The sequence below is a fragment of the Ictalurus furcatus genome, chromosome 26, assembly GCF_023375685.1.
Source record: "Ictalurus furcatus strain D&B chromosome 26, Billie_1.0, whole genome shotgun sequence".
NCBI lineage: Eukaryota > Metazoa > Chordata > Actinopteri > Siluriformes > Ictaluridae > Ictalurus > Ictalurus furcatus.
In genome coordinates this window covers 18025513-18045824 of record NC_071280.1, presented here as the reverse complement: position 1 = coordinate 18045824, position 20312 = coordinate 18025513, and the positions used below count along the sequence as shown (strand labels likewise).

Genomic DNA, 20312 nt, shown 5'->3' with positions numbered 1-20312 from the left:
TACATAAAAAAAAATTCAAGGAAAATTCCACATCCTTTCAATTTTAAGATTTTTTTTTTTAAAAAAGGCCACACATTTAGGCATTTAATTGTAGAGTTATTTTTTCTATTGTGACACATTTTGACATAAAATAGCTGCTTTGTGGCGAACACTCTCTCTCATGCACACACGCACGTTTTTTTTTTTGCGTCTGAAGGCTACATGATTCGAATAAATAGGCTACATAAATATTACATGATATTGTTCACTCTGTGTTACAGTATCTCACAAAAGTGAGTACACCCCTCACATTTTTGTAAATATTTGATGATATCTTTTCATGTGACAACACTGAAGAAATGACACTTTGCTACAATGTAAAGTAGTGAGTGTACAGCTTGTGTAACAGTGTAAATTTGCTGTCCCCTCAAAATAACTCAACACACAGCCATTAATGTCTAAACCGCTGTGTTTGGGGTCGTTGTCATGCTGGAATACTGCCCTGCGGCCCAGTCTCCGAAGGGAGGGGATCATGCTCTGCTTCAGTATGTCACAGTACATGTTGGCATTCATGGTTCCCTCAATGAACTGTAGCTCCCCAGTGCCGGCAGCAGTCATGCAGCCCCAGACCATGACACTCCCACCACCATGCTTGACTGTAGGCAAGACACACTTGTCTTTGTACTCCTCACCTGGTTGCCACCACACACGCTTGACACCATCTGAACCAAATAAGTTTATCTTGGTCTCATCAGACCACAGGACATGGTTCCAGTAATCCATGTCCTTAGTCTGCTTGTCTTCAGCAAACTGTTTGCGGGCTTTCTTGTGCATCATCTTTAGAAGAGGCTTCCTTCTGGGACGCCAGCCATGCAGACCAGTTTGATGCAGTGTGCGGCGTATGGTCTGAGCACTGACAGGCTGACCCTCCACCCCTTCAACCTCTGCAGCAATGCTGGCAGCACTCATACGTCTATTTCCCAAACACAACCTCTGGATATGACGCTGAGCATGTGCACTCAACTTCTTTGGTGGACCATGACGAGGCCTGTTCTGAGTGGAACCTGTCCTGTTAAACCGCTGTATGGTCTTGGCCAGCGTGCTGCAGCTCAGTGTCAGGGTCTTGGCAATCTTCTTATAGCCTAGGCCATCTTTATGTAGAGCAACAATTCTTTTTTTCAGATCCTCAGAGAGTTCTTTGCCATGAGGTGCCATGTTGAACTTCCAGTGACCAGTATGAGGGAGTGTGAGAGCGATGACACCAAATTTAACACACCTGCTCCCTATTCACACCTGAGACCTTGTAACACTAACAAATCACATGACACCAGGGAGGGAAAATGGTTAACTGGGCCCAATTTGGACATTTTCACTTAGGGGTGTACTCACTTTCGTTGCCAGCGGTTTAGACATTAATGGCTGTGTGTTGAGTTATTTTGAGGGGACGGCAAATTTACACTGTTACACAAGCTGTACACTCACTACATTGTAGCAAAGTGTCATTTCTTCAGTGTTGTCACATGAAAAGATATCATCAAATATTTACACAAATGTGAGGGGTGCACTCACTTTTGTGAGATACTGTATCTTTTGCTCTGGAAAGGTTTTACTGTCACAAACATAAAGAAATAAAGTCCTTAACTTCATTACAGTTACATCAACAATAAAAAAAAAAAACATCTATTTTGTTTGCTTGTTTGTTTTAAATCCTTTTTTAAATCAAATAAATACAAACTCAGGTGGCAGAATATAAATCGTCTGTTAATATGATAAATCTCAAAAATGTAAATGAGAAGCTCTAATAAATGTTTGAATATTTTCTCTCGTGCTGGGATTGTTGTTCAACTTTACAGATGTGTGTTTCCGTCTGATGACACACTCACACATTTACACAATCCTGGAAAAACAATCCTGCTTTGACATCATCCTATAGTGGTCATTTTGCCTGTATACGGTCTTATGCAAAAGTTTGTGCACCCCTTGGTCCAATGACATATTTGTTGATCTCTTCTTATTTATTTCATTTAAGCATTCATTATTTCCATTTGCATTATTGTTATGCATCATACTGCTTACCTTTACCTGTGCACTGTTATCTTAACTTACAGCACCATTACCTCGTTTCTTTCATTGAACTTATTTACTGGTCGATTGGAACCTGGGATCATGACCTTCGATCAGTAGTCCAACCACCGAGCTACCACTGACCAGCATGCATTCACTATGCACTTAATATGCATCACACTCGGTGTTCCTGGGACACACTCCAGATTCTGACTCTGATAAAGCACGCTGCTGAAAAATAAACACCAGAAACCCTAATACAATTTGTAATGGTTTTAATGGGAATTGTAGAATTGTGGGTCTCTGGTAATCTGTTGCCTTCTATTGGTGCCATGTTATGTCTAGTGGATATGACTAAGGACCAATAATGCTAATGGTTTTAATGGTTAGCTGATGGTTTGTTCAATGGTATTTGTAATGGAAACCATTAGAATTTCTGTGATGGTTTTTTTTTTTACTGAAAGTAAATAAGAGAGAGAACAAACAAACAAACAAACAAACAATTGGCATGTGCAAAAGTAAAAAAAAAAGAAAGAAAAGATATCAGAAGCTTGAATTTGAATTGTTTTAAAGCTTTTAAAACCCGTGTTGTATTTATTAAGCTTGTTTCCTGCAGAGATCGTGTCAAAACGTGTCATCTGATCAAGGCCCAAGGGTGCACAAACTTTTGCATACGACTGTAGATTTTGGGGTGAAGAGTAAATTCTTAAATGTATCAAATATATCTCAAGAAAATATAACACTACTGATCTCTGTGTGTGTGTGTGTGTGTGTGTGTGTGTGTGTGTGTGATGCCATGGGGAGCGACGCGCTCAGCTGCTCACACAGCGCTTGTTGTAACAACAGCTGTTACTAAGGGGAGTTAAATCCCTCCACCCACACACACACACACACTCATATGGTCAGGGGGAGGATGAGATTAAGATACTCACATCACCGATCAGCTGTTCTCAGGTAAGAAACTCGCTCCACAGTCATTCTGTAGATTTCACTCCTGAGTGAATGATGAAGATTTCTGCGGTCATCAGGTCAGATTATTATTTATTAACACACATTTCTAATGCAGGACTGAATAAGGATAACGATAGACAGATAGCTAGATAGATAGATAGATAGATAGACAGATAGATAGATAGATAGACAGATAGATACATAGATAGAGAGACAGACAGACAGGTAGGTAGATAGATATACAGATAGATAGATAGATAGACAGACAGATAGAGAGACAGACAGACAGGTAGGTAGATAGATATACAGATAGATAGATAGACAGACAGATAGACAGACAGATATACATATAAAATATACATATAAATAGCTCTCCAAGTTATTTAAGAGTGAATCCTGTACAGATCGGCTGTGTGTAATGTATTACCAGTCCTCAGGTTTAAGAGGTACATTAGACGTGTGTGCTGAGCAGTTGTGGTAATGTGTATATAAAATAAAATCACAGTTATTCCAGGTTCATATTAAACACAAACTCGTGTGTGAAGTGTGTGATGTTTGTGTGAGGACAGACAAAGCAGGATTTGTGTGTATGGAGATGTCAGGTCATCGGCAGGACACGGGATGGAGTGTGTCTCCGGTCTCGGAGCTGTCCAGCTGCATGCAGAGCCTCCGGTGTCAGGACAGGTGACAAGGCTACTCATATCTCTATTACATTTATAGCCTACAGTATATAGTAGTCAAACCAGCAGTCTGCAGGCACATGAGATAAATGTGCAACATGGGAACAGACTGCATACTGTGCTCGACGTTTTTAGGTCAAAATTTTCTTTCTGTCTAAAAAAACAAAACAAAAAGCAGCTCGACCCCCAGGAGACGCCTCGATCTGACGCCGGAGCTGAGCAGCTCAGACGAGGGGCAGCCCTCGGGACAGCACACACCAACAGGTCTGAACAAGAGCTCAATTAATCACACACACACACACACACACACACACACACACACACACACACACACACACACACACACACACACACACACACACACACACACACCCCCTGCATGTGGTTTGTATTTCAATCTCATTGTTTCTTTTGTGATGGACATTTCATTGCCGTGGTAGTCTGTTTTCACTTTCCTACATTACCCATAATGCTGTTCGACTTCCTCCGGATCGCGGTGCAGTGGGATTTATCCCTGGCTTCATCTCTACCTAAAGAGAGCGATGCAGTGGCGCTTTAGTGCTTTAGTCTGTCCAGCTCTGCCATTGCCAGGATGTACAGAGCGCTTAACAGCCTCAGTTTTCCAGAACATCTACTGATCTTCAGCCTTAGCAGTGAGGGCTCTTAATGCCACCGCTCTCCTCAACACTTATCAAGTGGAGCTTATGGAGGAAATGGGGGGGCAAACGGTGCTGGGACACCAAACCCGGCTCTCTGGGAAGCCCTGGTTTGAAGCCCTGGTTCTCAGGAAACCAGAGAACATCCAGGTATGTGGTCGCAGTGGTAGGCAAGTGGGCTCTGTGGCTGGGGTTGTCAGGGGGATAGTCGGACAGTGAGAAGGTGGATTTCTTAGATGCGTTCATTCTTAGTTGAGTCCAAATCCCTTTTCGGGGCTTCAGTCACTGCCATGCGGCAGTAATGCGATCTGAGGAAACAGGAGGGCAAGGCTGTCCAAACTTGCCTCGTTCGTAAATCCATTGCTAGAGCTCCTCAGCCAGCTTGCCCCAGCTTTGCAGAGTGGACACTCCACTCTCAGGTGGTGAGCCAGTTGTGGGAGAGGTTTGACCATAGCTGCCGTAGATCTCTTTGCATCGCACAAAAACACTCACTGCCTCTGTTCTTCTCTGGTAAGAGAAGGTGCACCTATCGGTGTGGATGTGGATGCTCTGGTGCACCCGTGGACGCACTGCTTTATGCGTTTCCTCCACTAAGTCTGATCGTACCGACTCTAAGAAGAGTAAGGGAACGCGGTCACTTAGTAACACTTATTGCCCTGAATTGGCGGGTGGAAGTTATGGCCGATGGAGAACATTCAGCTCTTGTACGAGCAGCCCTGGCCTCTCCCGTTGCACAGGGATCTTCTCTCACAAGCACGAGGGGTGATTTTTTACCTCACGGGCAAAGTAGCTCTCTGGGTCTGACCCATGAGAGGTAAAGCTTAAGTGTTTCGGGCTTGCCTCAGAGGCTGATTGAAACAATCCAGAACGCAAGACTAGCTTCAATCGGAACGCTCGGTCGGAAACGGAGTACATCTGAGCAAAAGGTGATGTGGAAAGATGCGTTGTTCCTTCCCTTTGTTCTGTCGCGGATGTGTTATGTTTTCTGTCGGAACATTTGGATAAAGGAAGAGCCTTCTCTACCGTTAAGGTTTATCTTTCTGCAGTATATGCATGCCCTGCTTGGGTTGACACAAATACAAAAGGTCAGCACCCGCTTGTATGCAGGTTTACGAAAGGTGCCTGGTGTTTAAACAGGGTTTCTAAACCACTGATTCCGCCATGGGCCTTTCGAGACTTCACAGAGTATTGATTTAAAGCTCCTTTCGCTGAAGGTTGCTTTCTTACTCGTTCTCGCGACCGCAAAACGAGTCAGCGGACTTCCTGCTCTGACTGGACACGACTTGTGCATGCGTTTCGCTTCGGATTACTCGAGAATGGCTCTCAAGACCAATCCAGCGAGTCAGCTCTACCCTGCAAACCAGTGGCTTTACCAGCTTTTCACCTGCCGCCTTTTTCCTCGTCGGAGGAGGAGCGTTTCATTGCTTGTGCCCGGTTCCCGATTTACGCCATTATACAGACAAAGCAAAAGCACTGAGGAAAAGAAAACTTGGGCTGATTCACATAGGGGTAAGCCTATTTCAGGCAAGTGTGAAAACCATTGGGTTTTCATTGGGTGGTGAAACACATCATATTATGTTATAACAGCATAGGACTTGAACCTCCAGAGGGTCTGAGGGCCCATTCTACCAGAGCCATGGCCACTTCTTGGGTGCTGTTCAAGGGTATTTCAGCTCCCCCCGCATACGTCTCTGTATTTATATACGTACGTAACGCCAGTTCTCTGATAACCATCTCACCACACTTCCCTCGTTGCAGTTGCACTGAGAATGAAGAAGGGACCTTCGGCAACGTTTTATATGTTTGGGAGGCGGGACTCCCTAATCACGGCCGTGATTGGTCTGTCAAGGTGTTATCGGTGATTCCAGGATCCGTCACGCGCGAGGCGTTTCCCACAGTGAGATCCCTCACTCCTGTTATCAGAGAACCGGTGTTACAGAAGTGACCTAAAGGACTTTGAGTCCAACGTGTGCACCGACGTCTCCACTACGTCTACGCTGGCTCTCTCTTTAATATGACACTCGAAATTGGTGAGTGAGAAAATGAGCTTTGTCTCCGCTAAGACCGAAACCCTAAGCTAAGTTATCACTTATGCTTAAGATCGTTCATTTTTTTCTTCTTCTCGCATTGTAACTTCCCTAACAGTAACGATAACAATGTCCCCCTGTGACGTCAGGCCCGCACACAACCGCTAATGTCTCACAGGAATAAGGGAACTACATCACCAACCGACAAACTAGCACCAGGATCACTAAAACACATCGCAAACCTTTCCTTCTAAACATGTTTCATGGTGGAGTTGAAGTTTAATAATGTTGCTCTCGTTTCTTCTTAAACACAACATTACTGTTGAACCTGGTCCTGTAGATTGTGTATCTCAGTTAAATGCCATGTTTGCGTTTGCAGTGATGATGAGGAGGACAAGGAGTTACAGGTGAGTTTGTCTACATTTCACCTGTACATGGTGTGTTTTTATTGCAGTGTGTATTTATAACAGTCTGAATGTCAACTTTGCAGAAAAGTGAAGTCATCTGAACAGACCTCGAACACGGTACGACAAACTGAAGGCTTCTTTTAAACCCGACTTCATTTCAAACTGGTAATATTATAGATACAGCGCCATCTGGTGGAACCTGGTGTAAAATGAAACTAGAAGAATTACAGTGTAATTGAAGTGGTCGAGTCATGTGGCCTGTGAGCATAGTGCACACTTCAGTAAGACTATATGAAACCGTGACCTTGTCCCCTTTAGGCTGTATAACTGCCCCTTTGTCTACACACAGTTACCTAATACAGTCACATTTTATGCTCCACGTATCCGTATTAAACAAAAGGCGAGAAGAGTTCACTTCCTGCATCACGCCAAGTCCAAAGCCTTCCAAACTCTCAGCTAAAGCATGTGTAGGTCTTTTTCTCTAACACAAAGTGTGTTTCCTCTTAAGATCATTTAAATATTCATTAGCCATGTTATTGTTATTTATTATCAATGAGCGTAGAGAAATTAGACGAGAGAGATAGACAGGCTTAGTGGTTCGCACGTTCGCCTCACGTCTCCAGGGTCGGGGGTTCGATTCCCACCGTGGCCCTGTGTGTGTCCGGTTTCCTCCCCCAGTCCAAAGACATGCATGGTAGGCTGATTGGTGTGTCTAAAGTGTCCGTAGTGTATGAATGGGTGTGTGAGTGTGTATGTGATTGTACCCTGTGATGGATTGGTACCCTGTCCAGGGTGTACCCTGCCTTGTCCCCCATGCTCTCTGGGATAGGCTCCAGGTTCCCCGTGACCCTGAAGGCTAAGCGGTATAGAAGATGGATGGATGAATGTCATATTTCTTCATTTATTTTAATAAATTGTTTATAATCGATAGGTAGATAGATTCTGAGTACTAAGGGACAGAGGATTAATATCTTGTGTGTTTTTGTTTAGCGAGGATCACAGACCAACAGCCTGAGACGAGGAACTGAGGATGATGAAGGTGCTGAAGATGATGATAAGGAGAACACCGGCGTGCGTGTCAGTATCGTGCTGTACTTGGTTATTAATTCGATAACACAAACACTTACAATGCACTGAAGTTGCTTTACAGCCACTTTACATCACAGCGGCTATAAACAGTCGTTCCATCACCGGCCTCTGTTTTTCTCTCTCTCTTGAAACTGCAAAGAAGCGTAAACTCCTCTGTCCTGAAGATGTCTGTCCTTTAAGTCGCAGCTTCACCTCCGACCGTTACAAAACGCTGACACTGGAGACTCCTTCCATAAATTTTTAAATAAACCTCTCCTTACTAAACTCCCTCTACAGGCGTTGTTGCTATAGAAACGATAAGGTATTAGAACGAGCGCATTAATAGAAACATGTGATTTGAGGCTGCACTGCCGTCAGAGCTGCTGCTATAAAACCTTAAGGTGACGTACTAATGGTGCACATTAAGGTGCTGATGTTGAGATATGATTCATGACTCTCTCTTCAACACGTGACGTTATACGGTTCTCTTGTTGTCTTTTCTGCCGCACATGCAGACAGTATGACCTGTGGGTAATGTGTTTCTGTGTGTTTTGTGCTGCAGAAGAGTGTGAGAGTGAGACTGTTCAGCTCGTCCAGCCTTGAAGATCCTGAAGATCAGCTGCAGTCTGGGAGAAGAAGTAAGGGACCATCCTGCTCTTCACCAGAAGAGGAGGAACCGGATTCGCCTGATTCAGTGGTACGACTGTCTCGTGTTCTGTTGAAAAAAATCATAGGCTACAGGTTTAAGAGTTGCAAGTCCTAAAATTAAAGTTCCCTCATTGTATTACCTTTGGCATCTTCTCTCTTCCTGTCTCTCTCTCTCTCTGCAGTCACTGATGCTGTTCCAGAGACTGAGATCCAGGAGAGATCCAGCACACACACTCACCCCCGACAGCGCAGTCACTGATCACCACCTCACTGGAGACTTTAGCCAAGTACAATACCCTAAACACCACAAATACTGACAACAGCAACTCGGGCAATAAGTGACGCGATAGATGATGTATTTTAATATAACGGTACGTGAGTTTAGCATGTTGTTCTTCCACAGCATCCTGTGCTTCCTGTGGAGAAGGTGAACCATCAGGATCTTCACTGTGTTTCAGCTCAAACTGTGAGTACACGCCTGCTTCTATGACAATGCGGCCTGGGGTGGAGTGTATTGTGCTTTTAAATGTGTATTTAAACTTTATATTGCATTGGGAATAATCCTGTATAATCCTTTACAATTAATACGTCTGTTGATAAACAGTACCGGTGATTCTGAATCATTTCTGTTTTTTATTTTAATGATGTTAAAATACAGAATGATCATACAGTAGCAGGTTTTCAAACAGATACAGAGACCACACCTCCTTCACTGAGACCACAGACACAGAGGCCACGCCTCCTTCACTATGATTGACAGACACAGAGGCCATGCCTCCTTTACTATGATTGACAGACACAGAGGTCACACCTTCGTCACTATGATTGACAAAGAGGCCACACCTTCATCACTATGATTGACAGACACAGAGGCCATGCCTCCTTCACTGAATCCTAGACACAGAAGCCACGCCTCCTTCACTATGATTAACAGATAGAGGCCACACCTCTTTCACTGAGTCCTACAGACACAGAGAACACGCCTCCTTCACTGAGACTGACAGACACAGAGGTTTGCCTCTTGGTGCATTTCCTGTGTATAAATGTGTACTTCCTGTGCTGTCCTGCAGGTGGCATCTCTGATCAGAGGTCAGTTCGGCGCAGTAGTGGAAGACTTCCTCATCATCGACTGCCGGTATCCATACGAGTATCGAGGAGGTCACATCAAGGTCTTGTTGATTCTACGTCCTGCAAAGATGACAGTCGTTTTCTTCTTTATATTCTTTACAGAGTGATGATTATGATTTTTAGCCTCAGCCATTAAAATGCCTCTCAGTCAGAGCTGTGACAGCCATTTCGTTACCTTCTGTCTCACCTCACTGATCCTGGACCTGCCTTTTCCCTCAGGGAGCAGTGAACCTGTACACCAAGTCTCAGATCCTCAAGGCTTTCCTCCAGGGCTCGTCCAGCCCGCAGGTGTCTCCAGCTGCCCGTTGTGCCCCAGGAGGGGGGTCTGTGCTGGGCACATGGGGCAGCAGGGGGGCGACACCGGCGTCTGGAGGTCCTGCAGCAGGAGGAGATAATGAGGGGGCCTCATCGCCCAGAAAACTCATAGTGTTTCACTGCGAGTTTTCATCAGAGAGAGGACCACGGCTGTGAGAGAAAACACACACACAGAGACACACACACACACACACACACACACAGGACCCGTCCCAATGAAAAGGGCGTGTGTCAAAAACAGTATTGAACCTCAGTGAGCACCAACTGACCCAGACATATGGACGTCTATTTTTGGACCTTTTTGGACATTATCCACTTTGTTCTAGTGCCCTAGTGTATTATGTTAAATTATGTTTTAGCTTCTTAATTTAATAGTTTTTTAAATTATTTAATACCTCTCTTAACATACAGGAAAGTCGTCAGAACCAACAGAATCCAGGTTTTAGACTGGGATTAACTCACATTAATGGTGATATCAGTGTCTCTCTGTGTGTGTGTGTGTGTGTGTGTGTGTGTGTGTGTGTGTGTTGTAGTTGTCAGTATCTGAGGGAGTTGGATCGGACAGTGAATGTTCAGACGTATCCTCACCTCCTCTACCCCGAGCTCTACCTACTGCAGGGGGGGTACAAGCACTTCTACTTCTGCTGTCCGGTAGCGCACACACACACACACACACACACACACACACACACACACACACACACACAGTCCTCAACATTCTAACACACCCCCTTCAACACGCCTCCAACACATCCCAAAAAACATCCTGAAAACTAAAGTTCTTCTCTCTCGCTCACTGACTCTGTCTCTCTTTTTGTGTCTCTCTCTCACTGACTCTCTCTTTTTGTGTCTCTCTCTTTCACTGACTATGTTTATCTCTTTCTGTCTCTCTGCCTTTTTCTCTGTCTCTCTCACTGACTCTCTATCTTTCTGTCTCTTTCATTGACTCTGTCTCTTTCTTTTTGTGTCTCTCTCTCACTGACTTTCTCTCACTGACTCGGTCTCTCTTTCTCTCTATTCTCTTGCTTACGCTCTGTCTCCCTCTCTTTTTCTGTCTCTCTCTCTCTCAGGAGCTGTGTGAGCCACATGGTTATGTCCCCATGCACCACAGCGACTTCAGAGAACAGCTTCGGCGTTTCAGCAGGAAGAGGCGCCAACATCGTCGCAGACGTCCAATCAGATCTCAGCAGAGGACATGACACTTAACACAGACTGAGAGCTGTCTATAAAGAACTGGACAGAACCCATAAGCGAACGCTGGAAATAATTGGGAAGGCAGTTAGAGCGAGGAACTATATTGATGATAAAGTATAAATATCATGATTTATACAGTGATACACATTCCTAAGACATCACAGGTACAGTTTGTGTTTTTATGACATCGACGAACTCCACTGATGCTCACAGAAACAATTAGCTGATTACATCTTATTTATACAATGCCCCTTGTGTTTTCGTGTTAAATCATTGATTTTTATTTTACCAGCCTTAAAGGAAAGTATTATTGGCGTAGTATTTTTCCACAGATCATTTAGCAAATCTACATATAGCAACACTTTGTTCATCCTGAAAATGTCTTCATTGTGTGCTATTAAAAGTATTGTGTTATTATATTTTCACCATATCACCTCCCTTACGGATTCTATTAACACTAACTTTGTATAATAAATGATCCTATGCACTCATTTAATGATCTTTTACATTATACACGCTTACTGAACAAACCGTTAAAGGAGCCGTTCGTAATGTGAAGCGCCCTCTGCTGTGTGAGAGATGAAGTGTTACCGCGACGAAAACGCCAACAATCTCGTATGCCAAACCCGTAAAATTGCCTTTTAATATACTGTAAGAAGTGAATTTGAGTAGCTTTGTTATGGCTGGGTGTGGAGCTAAATTTCAGAGCTGGAAAACTGTAAACTGAAGCTCAAAATGATTCAGTTTACCAGATACCTTGCGAATCCTACACTACATTTCTCTGACGTATCCCCTATTAAAGAATATGATTAGTACAGGTACATGCACAAACACTATCAAACGGTGAAAGGTACCTTTAACTACAAGTTGTTAGTAAGCTGGCTAAAGTGCTGAGGTAAACAGTGACTGTGCAACAACATAATTGTCAGGAATAAACATGGATGGAACGTGGATGGATTTTGTGAGCTAACCGGACAGAGTTTCTGACAAGAATTTTATTTAGTCACATTCACAAATCTTTCTCACAGACGTTCTAAATGTCTAAACGTATAATTTTATAATCTTCCTTGAAAATAACCCAAAAGTAACCCTCACTAAAGTTCTCCTGAACTCAAAAGCTTCATGTTTAAACGCTCGTGTTTTATGGATTGTTACCACAGCACAAAAGACACATTTTCTTTTGTGTGTGTGTGTGTGTGTGTGTGTGTGCGTCTCATTTGAAACTTTCTCAGTACTTCTGTGTAAAATTCATTTGGGAAGCGTTACAGATGAGACCGGTGTATACGTGAACCTCAGATCTGACAGGATAACTCAACTTTTAGCTCTGAAACCTGCCTGCTAAGGCAGCTAGCTAAGATAGCTAACATTTATGATGTAATTGTGGTCATCATGGGAATGCAAGGTGATACAGACTGAGACACAGAAACTGAAATCCGTCACAGTTTGATTTGACAATTAGCTACTGTTCTAGCAGACAGTTAGCTGGCTAGCTAGTTTGGATGCGGAGGTCTCTGATTTGCATAATCATGCATATTCATGATTCCTTTGTGTTTACAATGACGACTAAAGTGTAGTACTTGTGTGTTCATAGGCATTTTTAAAGCAGTTTATTGAATGTTATTGAAAGATTAAAAAAAACATATACATACATTATATATATATATATATATATATATATATATATATATATATACACACATAGTTTTAAAATAATATGAAAATTACACGAGTAAAAACGACAAGCGGAGGCTTGAGCATATAGTCACGTAGGGTGAGGAGTTACTATAGCAACCACTGACCAATCACAGCGCGGCTGTCTCAGCTTGCCTGATTGGTGGAAAGCAGCAGCAGCAGGAGAAGAAGCAGGAAGTGTTTTCTTTCTTCCCTTCCCCATTCTGTCCGAGCTCAGAACCGCGACCTCCAGAATTATCATCGCGTTCCTGCGTCTGGAGCGTGTTCATCTCGAGTCTCCACCATTCCACGCTTTTTCCTGCGCGGTTTCACAGGACAGCCCGTGTTTTGCCGGAAGTACTGCGCGACTGCACCGAGCGAACTCTGCACCATGGCCGCCTACAAGCTGGTGTTGATCCGGCACGGAGAAAGTTGCTGGAATCAGGAGAACCGCTTCTGCGGCTGGTTCGACGCCGACCTCAGCGACACCGGCACCCAGGAGGCCAAGAAAGGCGGCCAGGCGCTGAAAGGTGAGCGGCGGTCAAACCCTGTGGCGCTGAAACATCCGTGTGTCCTTAAATAGTGAAGGACTTCAGTGCGTTAGGGGCGTGGCCAAACGTACTCCATTTCCGCACGGAGCTAACGGGTAGCTAGGATACTGCGGCATTTTGCGCATGCGCAAACTTTACGACTAGTGGATTAAATTAGAAACAAACAAGAGAATAGATAAGTAACTAAATAAAGCCGCAGTAGATCGTTTGATACATTAAAAAATTAACTTATTCTTTAAATCTTACTCGTTTTTGGTTGGTTTCTTATAAAAGACACGCCCCTCTTACGTATAAAAGACACGCCCTTCATTACCATATTAATAATAACAAATAAATACAGAAAGCAACAAATGAAGTAAGAAACAAAAGCATGAAGGAAAACATCCACAAATACAGATATATATATATATATATACACACATATATATATATATTTGAAATAAATGAGATAAATTATTTATTTTTAAATGAGCATACACATGCAGAAATAAACTAATGAACAATTACACAAGTTCATCGTTTTAATAAACAGATAAATAAATAGAAATGGCAAAAATACGTAGCTGTTTTTCAGATTTGTATTCAATAACTTTTTTATTTTAAAAGCTGTACATAGATGCAGAAATGTATGTTTAAAATAAATTAAGACATTAAATGCACACATAAATAAAAGACAAATAAAGAAATACATGAAGTCATAATTAAAAAAAAAATATAGACAAACAAGTCAAAAATCTAATAAATATACTTTGTGTACAATTACATTTATATTTTCATTTGATTAACTTTTTGATATTTTTTTTGGCAGATTTGGTTAATTTTGTTAGGAAACAGGATTATGATTTTGTGGCATTAAAAGAATTTTATTGGAGGAAATAAATTAAATGTGTAGATCTAGTCACATTTCACATTTAAATTTTCTCCTTGAAGTGATCAATAGACTCTGGTGAGATCCGGAGAATCAGAAACTTTTGATGCGTCAGTAGTGTGTAGAAATCTTAAAAATGTTTTAAAAAAAATGTAAAAAGCGCCTGTGTTTATGTTCCTCTTTTTTCTCTCGCCCCTACAGACGCAGGTTATGAGTTCGATGTGTGCTACACGTCTGTGCTGAAGCGGGCCATCAGGACGCTGTGGTTGGTGCTGGAGGGCATCGATCAGATGTGGCTTCCTGTGCATCGCACCTGGCGTCTGAACGAGCGCCACTACGGCGGCCTGACTGGGTTGAACAAGGCCGAGACGGCGGCCAAGCACGGAGAGGAGCAGGTGAAGATCTGGAGGCGCTCATACGACGTCCCGCCACCTCCCATGGAGCCCGAGCACGACTTCTACTCCAGCATCAGCCAGGTGAATATTATTCAGCGTACCTTCAGTTCTGTACTGTTGTACTGAATAACACATCTCATTGCATGGCAGTTCCAGCACAGAGGCATCTACACATTTCACTCAGCAAAACAAAAAAAATCGACATTCTACAAATATGCAAATTGGGAGTGTACTAACTGGCATTGTTCCCCGCCCCTTTCCTGCCCAGCCCTTCTTTTGCTATCTTTTGCTAACCTGATCGGAGGAGTAAACATGACTCCGTGTCACACACTGTTGTTTTGCACGTTATTTTCTGGTAAAAGGATCTTTTATTGGGTGTTACGCTTATGACACTTTTGTCACCTGTCAATCAAGAAAAATCTTGGGTTGATCACATGTTTAAAACAAGAAAACGTAAGCGCTTATAAATACAAGCATTTAAAAAAAAAAAACCTTCATCATGACCTTATTCATGTGATTATTATCTCACAACTGCCGTACTTAATTATTTAATAAAATCCTACCTGAAAACCCTTCCCGAGGTCCGGTATTTACAGCACTGCCCATCGCTTTCCTGCAGGACCGTCGCTATGCCGACCTGACTGAGGACCAGCTGCCGTCGTGCGAGAGCCTGAAGGACACGATCGCCCGCGCTCTGCCCTTCTGGAATGATGAGATCGCCCCGCAGATCAAAGAGGGCAAGAGAGTGCTCATCGCCGCCCACGGCAACAGTCTCCGGGGCATCGTCAAGCACCTGGAGGGTGAGGAGCAGGCCCGGATTAACACAGTGTGGTGCCCTACGGTGACCACGCTTGAAGTGCCTCCCCCACTCCTCCCACTTGTAAAAAAAAAAAAAAAAGGAGATTTACTATGGCTATAAAGACCATAGATTTACATGAATTTATAACTAAAGTACAGACTCACCACACATACTGCAGAAAAATGTCAAACCCAAACAAAAAACCTGACATCACAGATAGACATGGGCCTACAAATGCCATTCTAGCTCTTACTGATGCAAAAATCTGAATGAAACTCAAATGCCAATGCAACATGTCATGCTATTTATCATTATTTCCGTCATAAATGGCATGTATGAGGACTACATGCAAAACCATTAGAGTGTGTCTAAAAAAATCATTGCACACACGTACTAAATGAGCGCAGCCCAAGTAACAAATTCAGCACCACAGAGACAGACAGCAGCGAAACATACACTGACATTACACACATCCCTGGTGGGGGGCGAGGCTTCACATACACACAATCGCAATCCTTTATATGCTTATATTAAGCATATCTCTCTCTATATATATATATAATATATGAGCAATACATTACAGGTCTTGTCGTTATCTTAAACATCTGCTGCCCCTCATTGGCTCACTCGCCCAATCCTATATAGGGATAATCCGGCCTTGGTGAGGAGTCCTCACAAATCGCACCGTGCGCGCTTAGAGCAAGTCTCGAATCAGCCTTAGCTCAGTATTCTAGAGGACTGCATCCAGCAGAAAGTTAAAGTGGAGTGGAGGTATAGAGTTACAAATGTTTCTGTCTCAGTGAGGGAGCATGTGAATATTTCAGTCAGTGATCGTTAGACAGTTAGTTAGATGGGTAGTTAGATGGGTAGTTAGATAGTTAGTTAGATGGGTAGTTAGTTAGTTAGATGGGTAGTTAGATGGGTAGTTAGTTAGATGGATAGTTAGATGGGTAGTTAGATGGTAGTTAGATGGTAGTTATATAGTTAGTTAGATGGGTAGTTAGATGGTAGTTATATAGTTAGTTAGATGGGTAGTTAGTTAGTTAGATGGATAGTTAGATGGGTAGTTAGATGGTAGTTATATAGTTAGTTAGATGGGTAGTTAGATGGGTAGTTAGATAGTTAGATGGGTAGTTAGTTAGTTAGATGGATAGTTAGATGGGTAGTTAGATGGGTAGTTAGATGGGTAGTTAGTTAGTTAGATGGATAGTTAGATGGGTAGTTAGATGGTAGTTATATAGTTAGTTAGATGGGTAGTTAGTTAGTTAGATGGATAGTTAGATGGGTAGTTAGATGGTAGTTATATAGTTAGTTAGATGGGTAGTTAGTTAGATGGGTAGTTAGATGGGCTTAGTTAGATGGGTAGTTAGATGGTAGTTAGATGGTAGTTATATAGTTAGTTAGATGGGTAGTTAGTTAGTTAGATGGGTAGTTAGTTAGATGGATAGTTAGATGGGTAGTTAGATGGTAGTTATATAGTTAGTTAGATGGGTAGTTAGTTAGATGGATAGTTAGATGGGTAGTTAGATGGTAGTTATATAGTTAGTTAGATGGGTAGTTAGATAGTTAGATGGGTAGTTAGCTAGTTAGATGGATAGTTAGATGGGTAGTTAGATGGTAGTTATATAGTTAGTTAGATGGGTAGTTAGATAGTTAGTTAGATGGATAGTTAGATGGGTAGTAAGAGTTAGATATTTAGCTAGATGAGTAGTTATTTAGTCAGATGGGTAGTTAGTTAGTTAGATGGATAGTTAGATGGGTAGTTAGATGGTTAGTTAGATGGGTAGTTAGTTAGTTAGATGGATAGTTAGATGGTAGTTATATAGTTAGTTAGATGGGTAGTTAGTTAGTTAGATGGATAGTTAGATGGGTAGTTAGATGGTTAGTTAGATGGGTAGTTAGATGGGTAGTTAGTTAGTTAGATGGATAGTTAGATGGTAGTTATATAGTTAGTTAGATGGGTAGTTAGTTAGTTAGATGGATAGTTAGATGGGTAGTTAGATGGTAGTTATATAGTTAGTTAGATGGATAGTTAGATAGTTAGTTAGATGGGTAGTTAGTTAGTTAGATGGATAGTTAGATGGGTAGTTAGATGGGTAGTTAGATGGTAGTTATATAGTTAGTTAGATGGGTAGTTAGATAGTTAGTTAGATGGATAGTTAGATGGGTAGTAAGAGTTAGATATTTAGCTAGATGAGTAGTTATTTAGTCAGATCGATAGTTAGTTAGTTAGTTAGATGGGTAGATTAGTACTATTTGTTTTTGGCTCAAATGCGCTTCCTGTACTTCTTCAGTGTTTCAGAGTTACAGAATTGTTTTGGTTTTGGCTGAACTGCTTTCTTTCACATGATTGTTTGCTCCTGAGTGCCAGAAAAGCGTTCGCCCTTTTATCGAGAGAAGCCACGTACATCTGTGGCCAGGAATCCAAGAGAACAAAACTGGCCATGCTCTCTGGGTGGGTGGGGCATTCTCTCTCTCTCTCTCTCTCTCTCTCTCCAAATTGGGGGGAAAATGGAGGGTAATAATAATAATAAATGAAGAAACTGGACAGTGTAATACAAACTCACAGTAGCTCATCGCCAGTTAAACAGCTTGAAGCCGATCAGTCAAGGTTCACATTAGTGACTGTCCTTATATGTAAATGTACACAAACATACACACTGACTGGATTTCCAGGAATTTAATATTTTTGTGTTACATCATTCATCATTTCTGGATAAGATTAGTACGCAGCGTGATAGACGAGGCTCACTCGCTGTAATGCATCACACACTGCCCCCTACTGTTCACTCCGGTATTACACCACTACTATATGTTGTGTTCATTTATTATTATTATTTTTTTTAATCATTCAGGGAGTTTTGCCTGTTGATCCATGACCACTTGTCTACATTCTGTAAAATCTGACTCATGCATATTATTGTGTGTGTGTGTGTTCAGGTATGTCAGAAGAGGCCATCATGGAGCTGAACCTACCCACAGGAATCCCCATCCTGTACGAGCTGGACAAGAACCTGAAACCCGTTAAGCCCATGCAGTTCCTCGGGGATGAGGAGACCGTGCGCAAGGCCATGGAGGCTGTGGCTGCTCAGGGCAAGGCCAAGAAATAGAGAGAGAGAGAGAGAGAGAGAGAGAGAGAGAGAGAGAAGGAAGAAGAAGAAGGTGAGGAAGTGGTGTGGGAGGAAATTATGGGAGAGTGAGATTTATCAAACATGTGTTCCTTACAGAATGTGATCTGGGTTTCACACAGCGCTCCGTGACTACCTTATGAGAAATTATTTAATCAGAATCCGGAGCAAATGTCAGAAAATATTCCTCAGCAGTATTAAACGGTCGAATCCCAGAGTGACCCGAGACGTCCCCGTGCATTTAAAGCACTGCATTTTCTGTGCGCTTCAATAGAACTGACTCGGCTTTGCTCGGTAGTGGAAGCTCTACGGCAACGGTATCCAGGCAACGGCACTTAACGGACGACGGGGCAGGGGATAAATCCACTGTGTGTGTGTGTCCCTTTTGTAGAAAAGAAGCCGAATACGCTGTGTTCCAAATCGCACCGTGACTCACACTGAACATCGTACGCCCACAGCATAGCACTTAAAATACATACACACACACACACACACACACACACAATCAGAGCATCTATCGTTTTATAGAATCTCCCCTGGAGTTAAGTGTGAGGACCAAAAGTTATCATTCTTAACTTTTAGTATTTTGAAGGGTGCTTTTGTCTCGGCTTTTGAATTTGTGTGTGTGTGTGTGTGTGTGTGTGTGTGTGTGTGTGTGTGTTACATGGCGTGTAAATCCGATTGTATTTAAATGTGAATTATTCTTTATAAATGTGCCATCCCTAAGCGTAGGTGTTGTATGACGATGCTGGATTTATTTTTGCTTGACTTGAACGACTGATGTCTGATGTCTGATGTGAACTTACACTGGAGTTTGTGTGTGTGTAACGCTTAATAAATGCCTGTTGAAAAGAAAGATGGTGGAAATGCGGTGTTTATTTAACAGAACGAGATTGAATGACGATTCTGAATAACATTGTAACGGTGTGTAAAGTGACCTGAGTACAAATGAATAAATGAAAATGAATGGGATGTGGCAGAAATTAAGAAGAAAAAGGAGGAAGGAAAAAAACCCATTCAAATTATTTATACAGTGGATCTAAAAAGTCTACACACCCCTGTTAATATGGAAGGTTTTTGAAACCAAGATAAATCATGTCATAAATCTTTTCAACCTTTATTGTGAAATTGTAACATATAAAGTGAAAAACTATAAGAATCCTTTTAGGGGTATATGTGTATATATATCTATATATATAACCTGGTTGCATAAGTTTGCACACCCCTAAACTAATACTTAGTTGGAGCAGATTTAGATTTTATCACAGTATTCAATCTGTCTGTGTAAGAGCCAATCAGTGTGGAGCATCTTCACTTAGCAATATTTTGCCACTCTTCCTTGCGAAAGCGTTCCAACTCGGTCAGATGGTCTGGGTGTCTCCTGCACACAGCTCTCTTCAGGTCACCGCACAGATTTTAGATTGGATTTAGGTCTGGACTCTTGCTGGGCCGTTCCAGAACCTGGAACTTGTTTTGGTGAAGCCATTCCTTTGTTGATCTGCTTTGGAGGTCTGCTTCGGCTCGTTGTCATGCTGAAAGCTGAAATTCCTCTTCATCTGAAGTGTTTTAGCAGAAACCTTAAGGTTTCGCACCAAAATTGGCTGGTATTTAGAACTATTCATTATTCCCTCCAAACCAGTTCCAGCTGAAAAAAAAACAGGCCCATAGTATAATGCTGCCACCACCGTGCTTCCCTGGTGTGTACACTAATGCAAGCTGGATAGGTTTTGTTTTTTTTCTCTTTTCCCACCAAAAACATTTCTGGGTGTTTGTCACTTGATAT

General features: G+C 42.3%; 2 protein-coding genes and 1 long non-coding RNA gene across 6 annotated transcripts; all 3 read left to right on the top strand.

Annotated features, from left to right (window-relative positions):
* The first annotated feature begins 5966 nt into the window (after positions 1 to 5966).
* Positions 5967 to 11517, top strand: cdc25d (cell division cycle 25 homolog d). Its single transcript, XM_053615227.1, has 12 exons — positions 5967 to 5994; positions 6089 to 6179; positions 6737 to 6764; positions 6828 to 6881; positions 7755 to 7841; positions 8395 to 8529; positions 8663 to 8767; positions 8884 to 8946; positions 9551 to 9649; positions 9828 to 10075; positions 10457 to 10574; positions 10994 to 11517. Exons 1-12 carry the CDS (start codon positions 5967 to 5969, stop codon positions 11120 to 11122), a joined length of 1185 nt encoding a protein of 394 aa, XP_053471202.1. The 3' UTR covers positions 11123 to 11517.
* A 1465-nt stretch (positions 11518 to 12982) lies between these two features.
* On the top strand, positions 12983 to 19385 carry pgam1b (phosphoglycerate mutase 1b). Its single transcript, XM_053615395.1, has 4 exons — positions 12983 to 13318; positions 14409 to 14683; positions 15222 to 15402; positions 18342 to 19385. The coding sequence occupies exons 1-4, from the start codon at positions 13180 to 13182 to the stop codon at positions 18509 to 18511; spliced, it is 765 nt and encodes a 254-aa protein (XP_053471370.1). The 5' UTR covers positions 12983 to 13179; the 3' UTR covers positions 18512 to 19385.
* On the top strand, positions 16060 to 17808 carry LOC128601938 (uncharacterized). Of its 4 annotated transcripts, none has more exons than XR_008384782.1 (4): positions 16060 to 16323; positions 16386 to 16686; positions 16798 to 16829; positions 17031 to 17808. It is a non-coding gene; the product is annotated as an uncharacterized LOC128601938 (long non-coding RNA). The 4 variants fall into 4 exon arrangements; XR_008384781.1 differs by having other exon boundaries at positions 16062 to 16311; XR_008384783.1 differs by lacking the exon at positions 16060 to 16323 and adding an exon at positions 16326 to 16351.
* Positions 19386 to 20312: the final 927 nt, after the last annotated feature.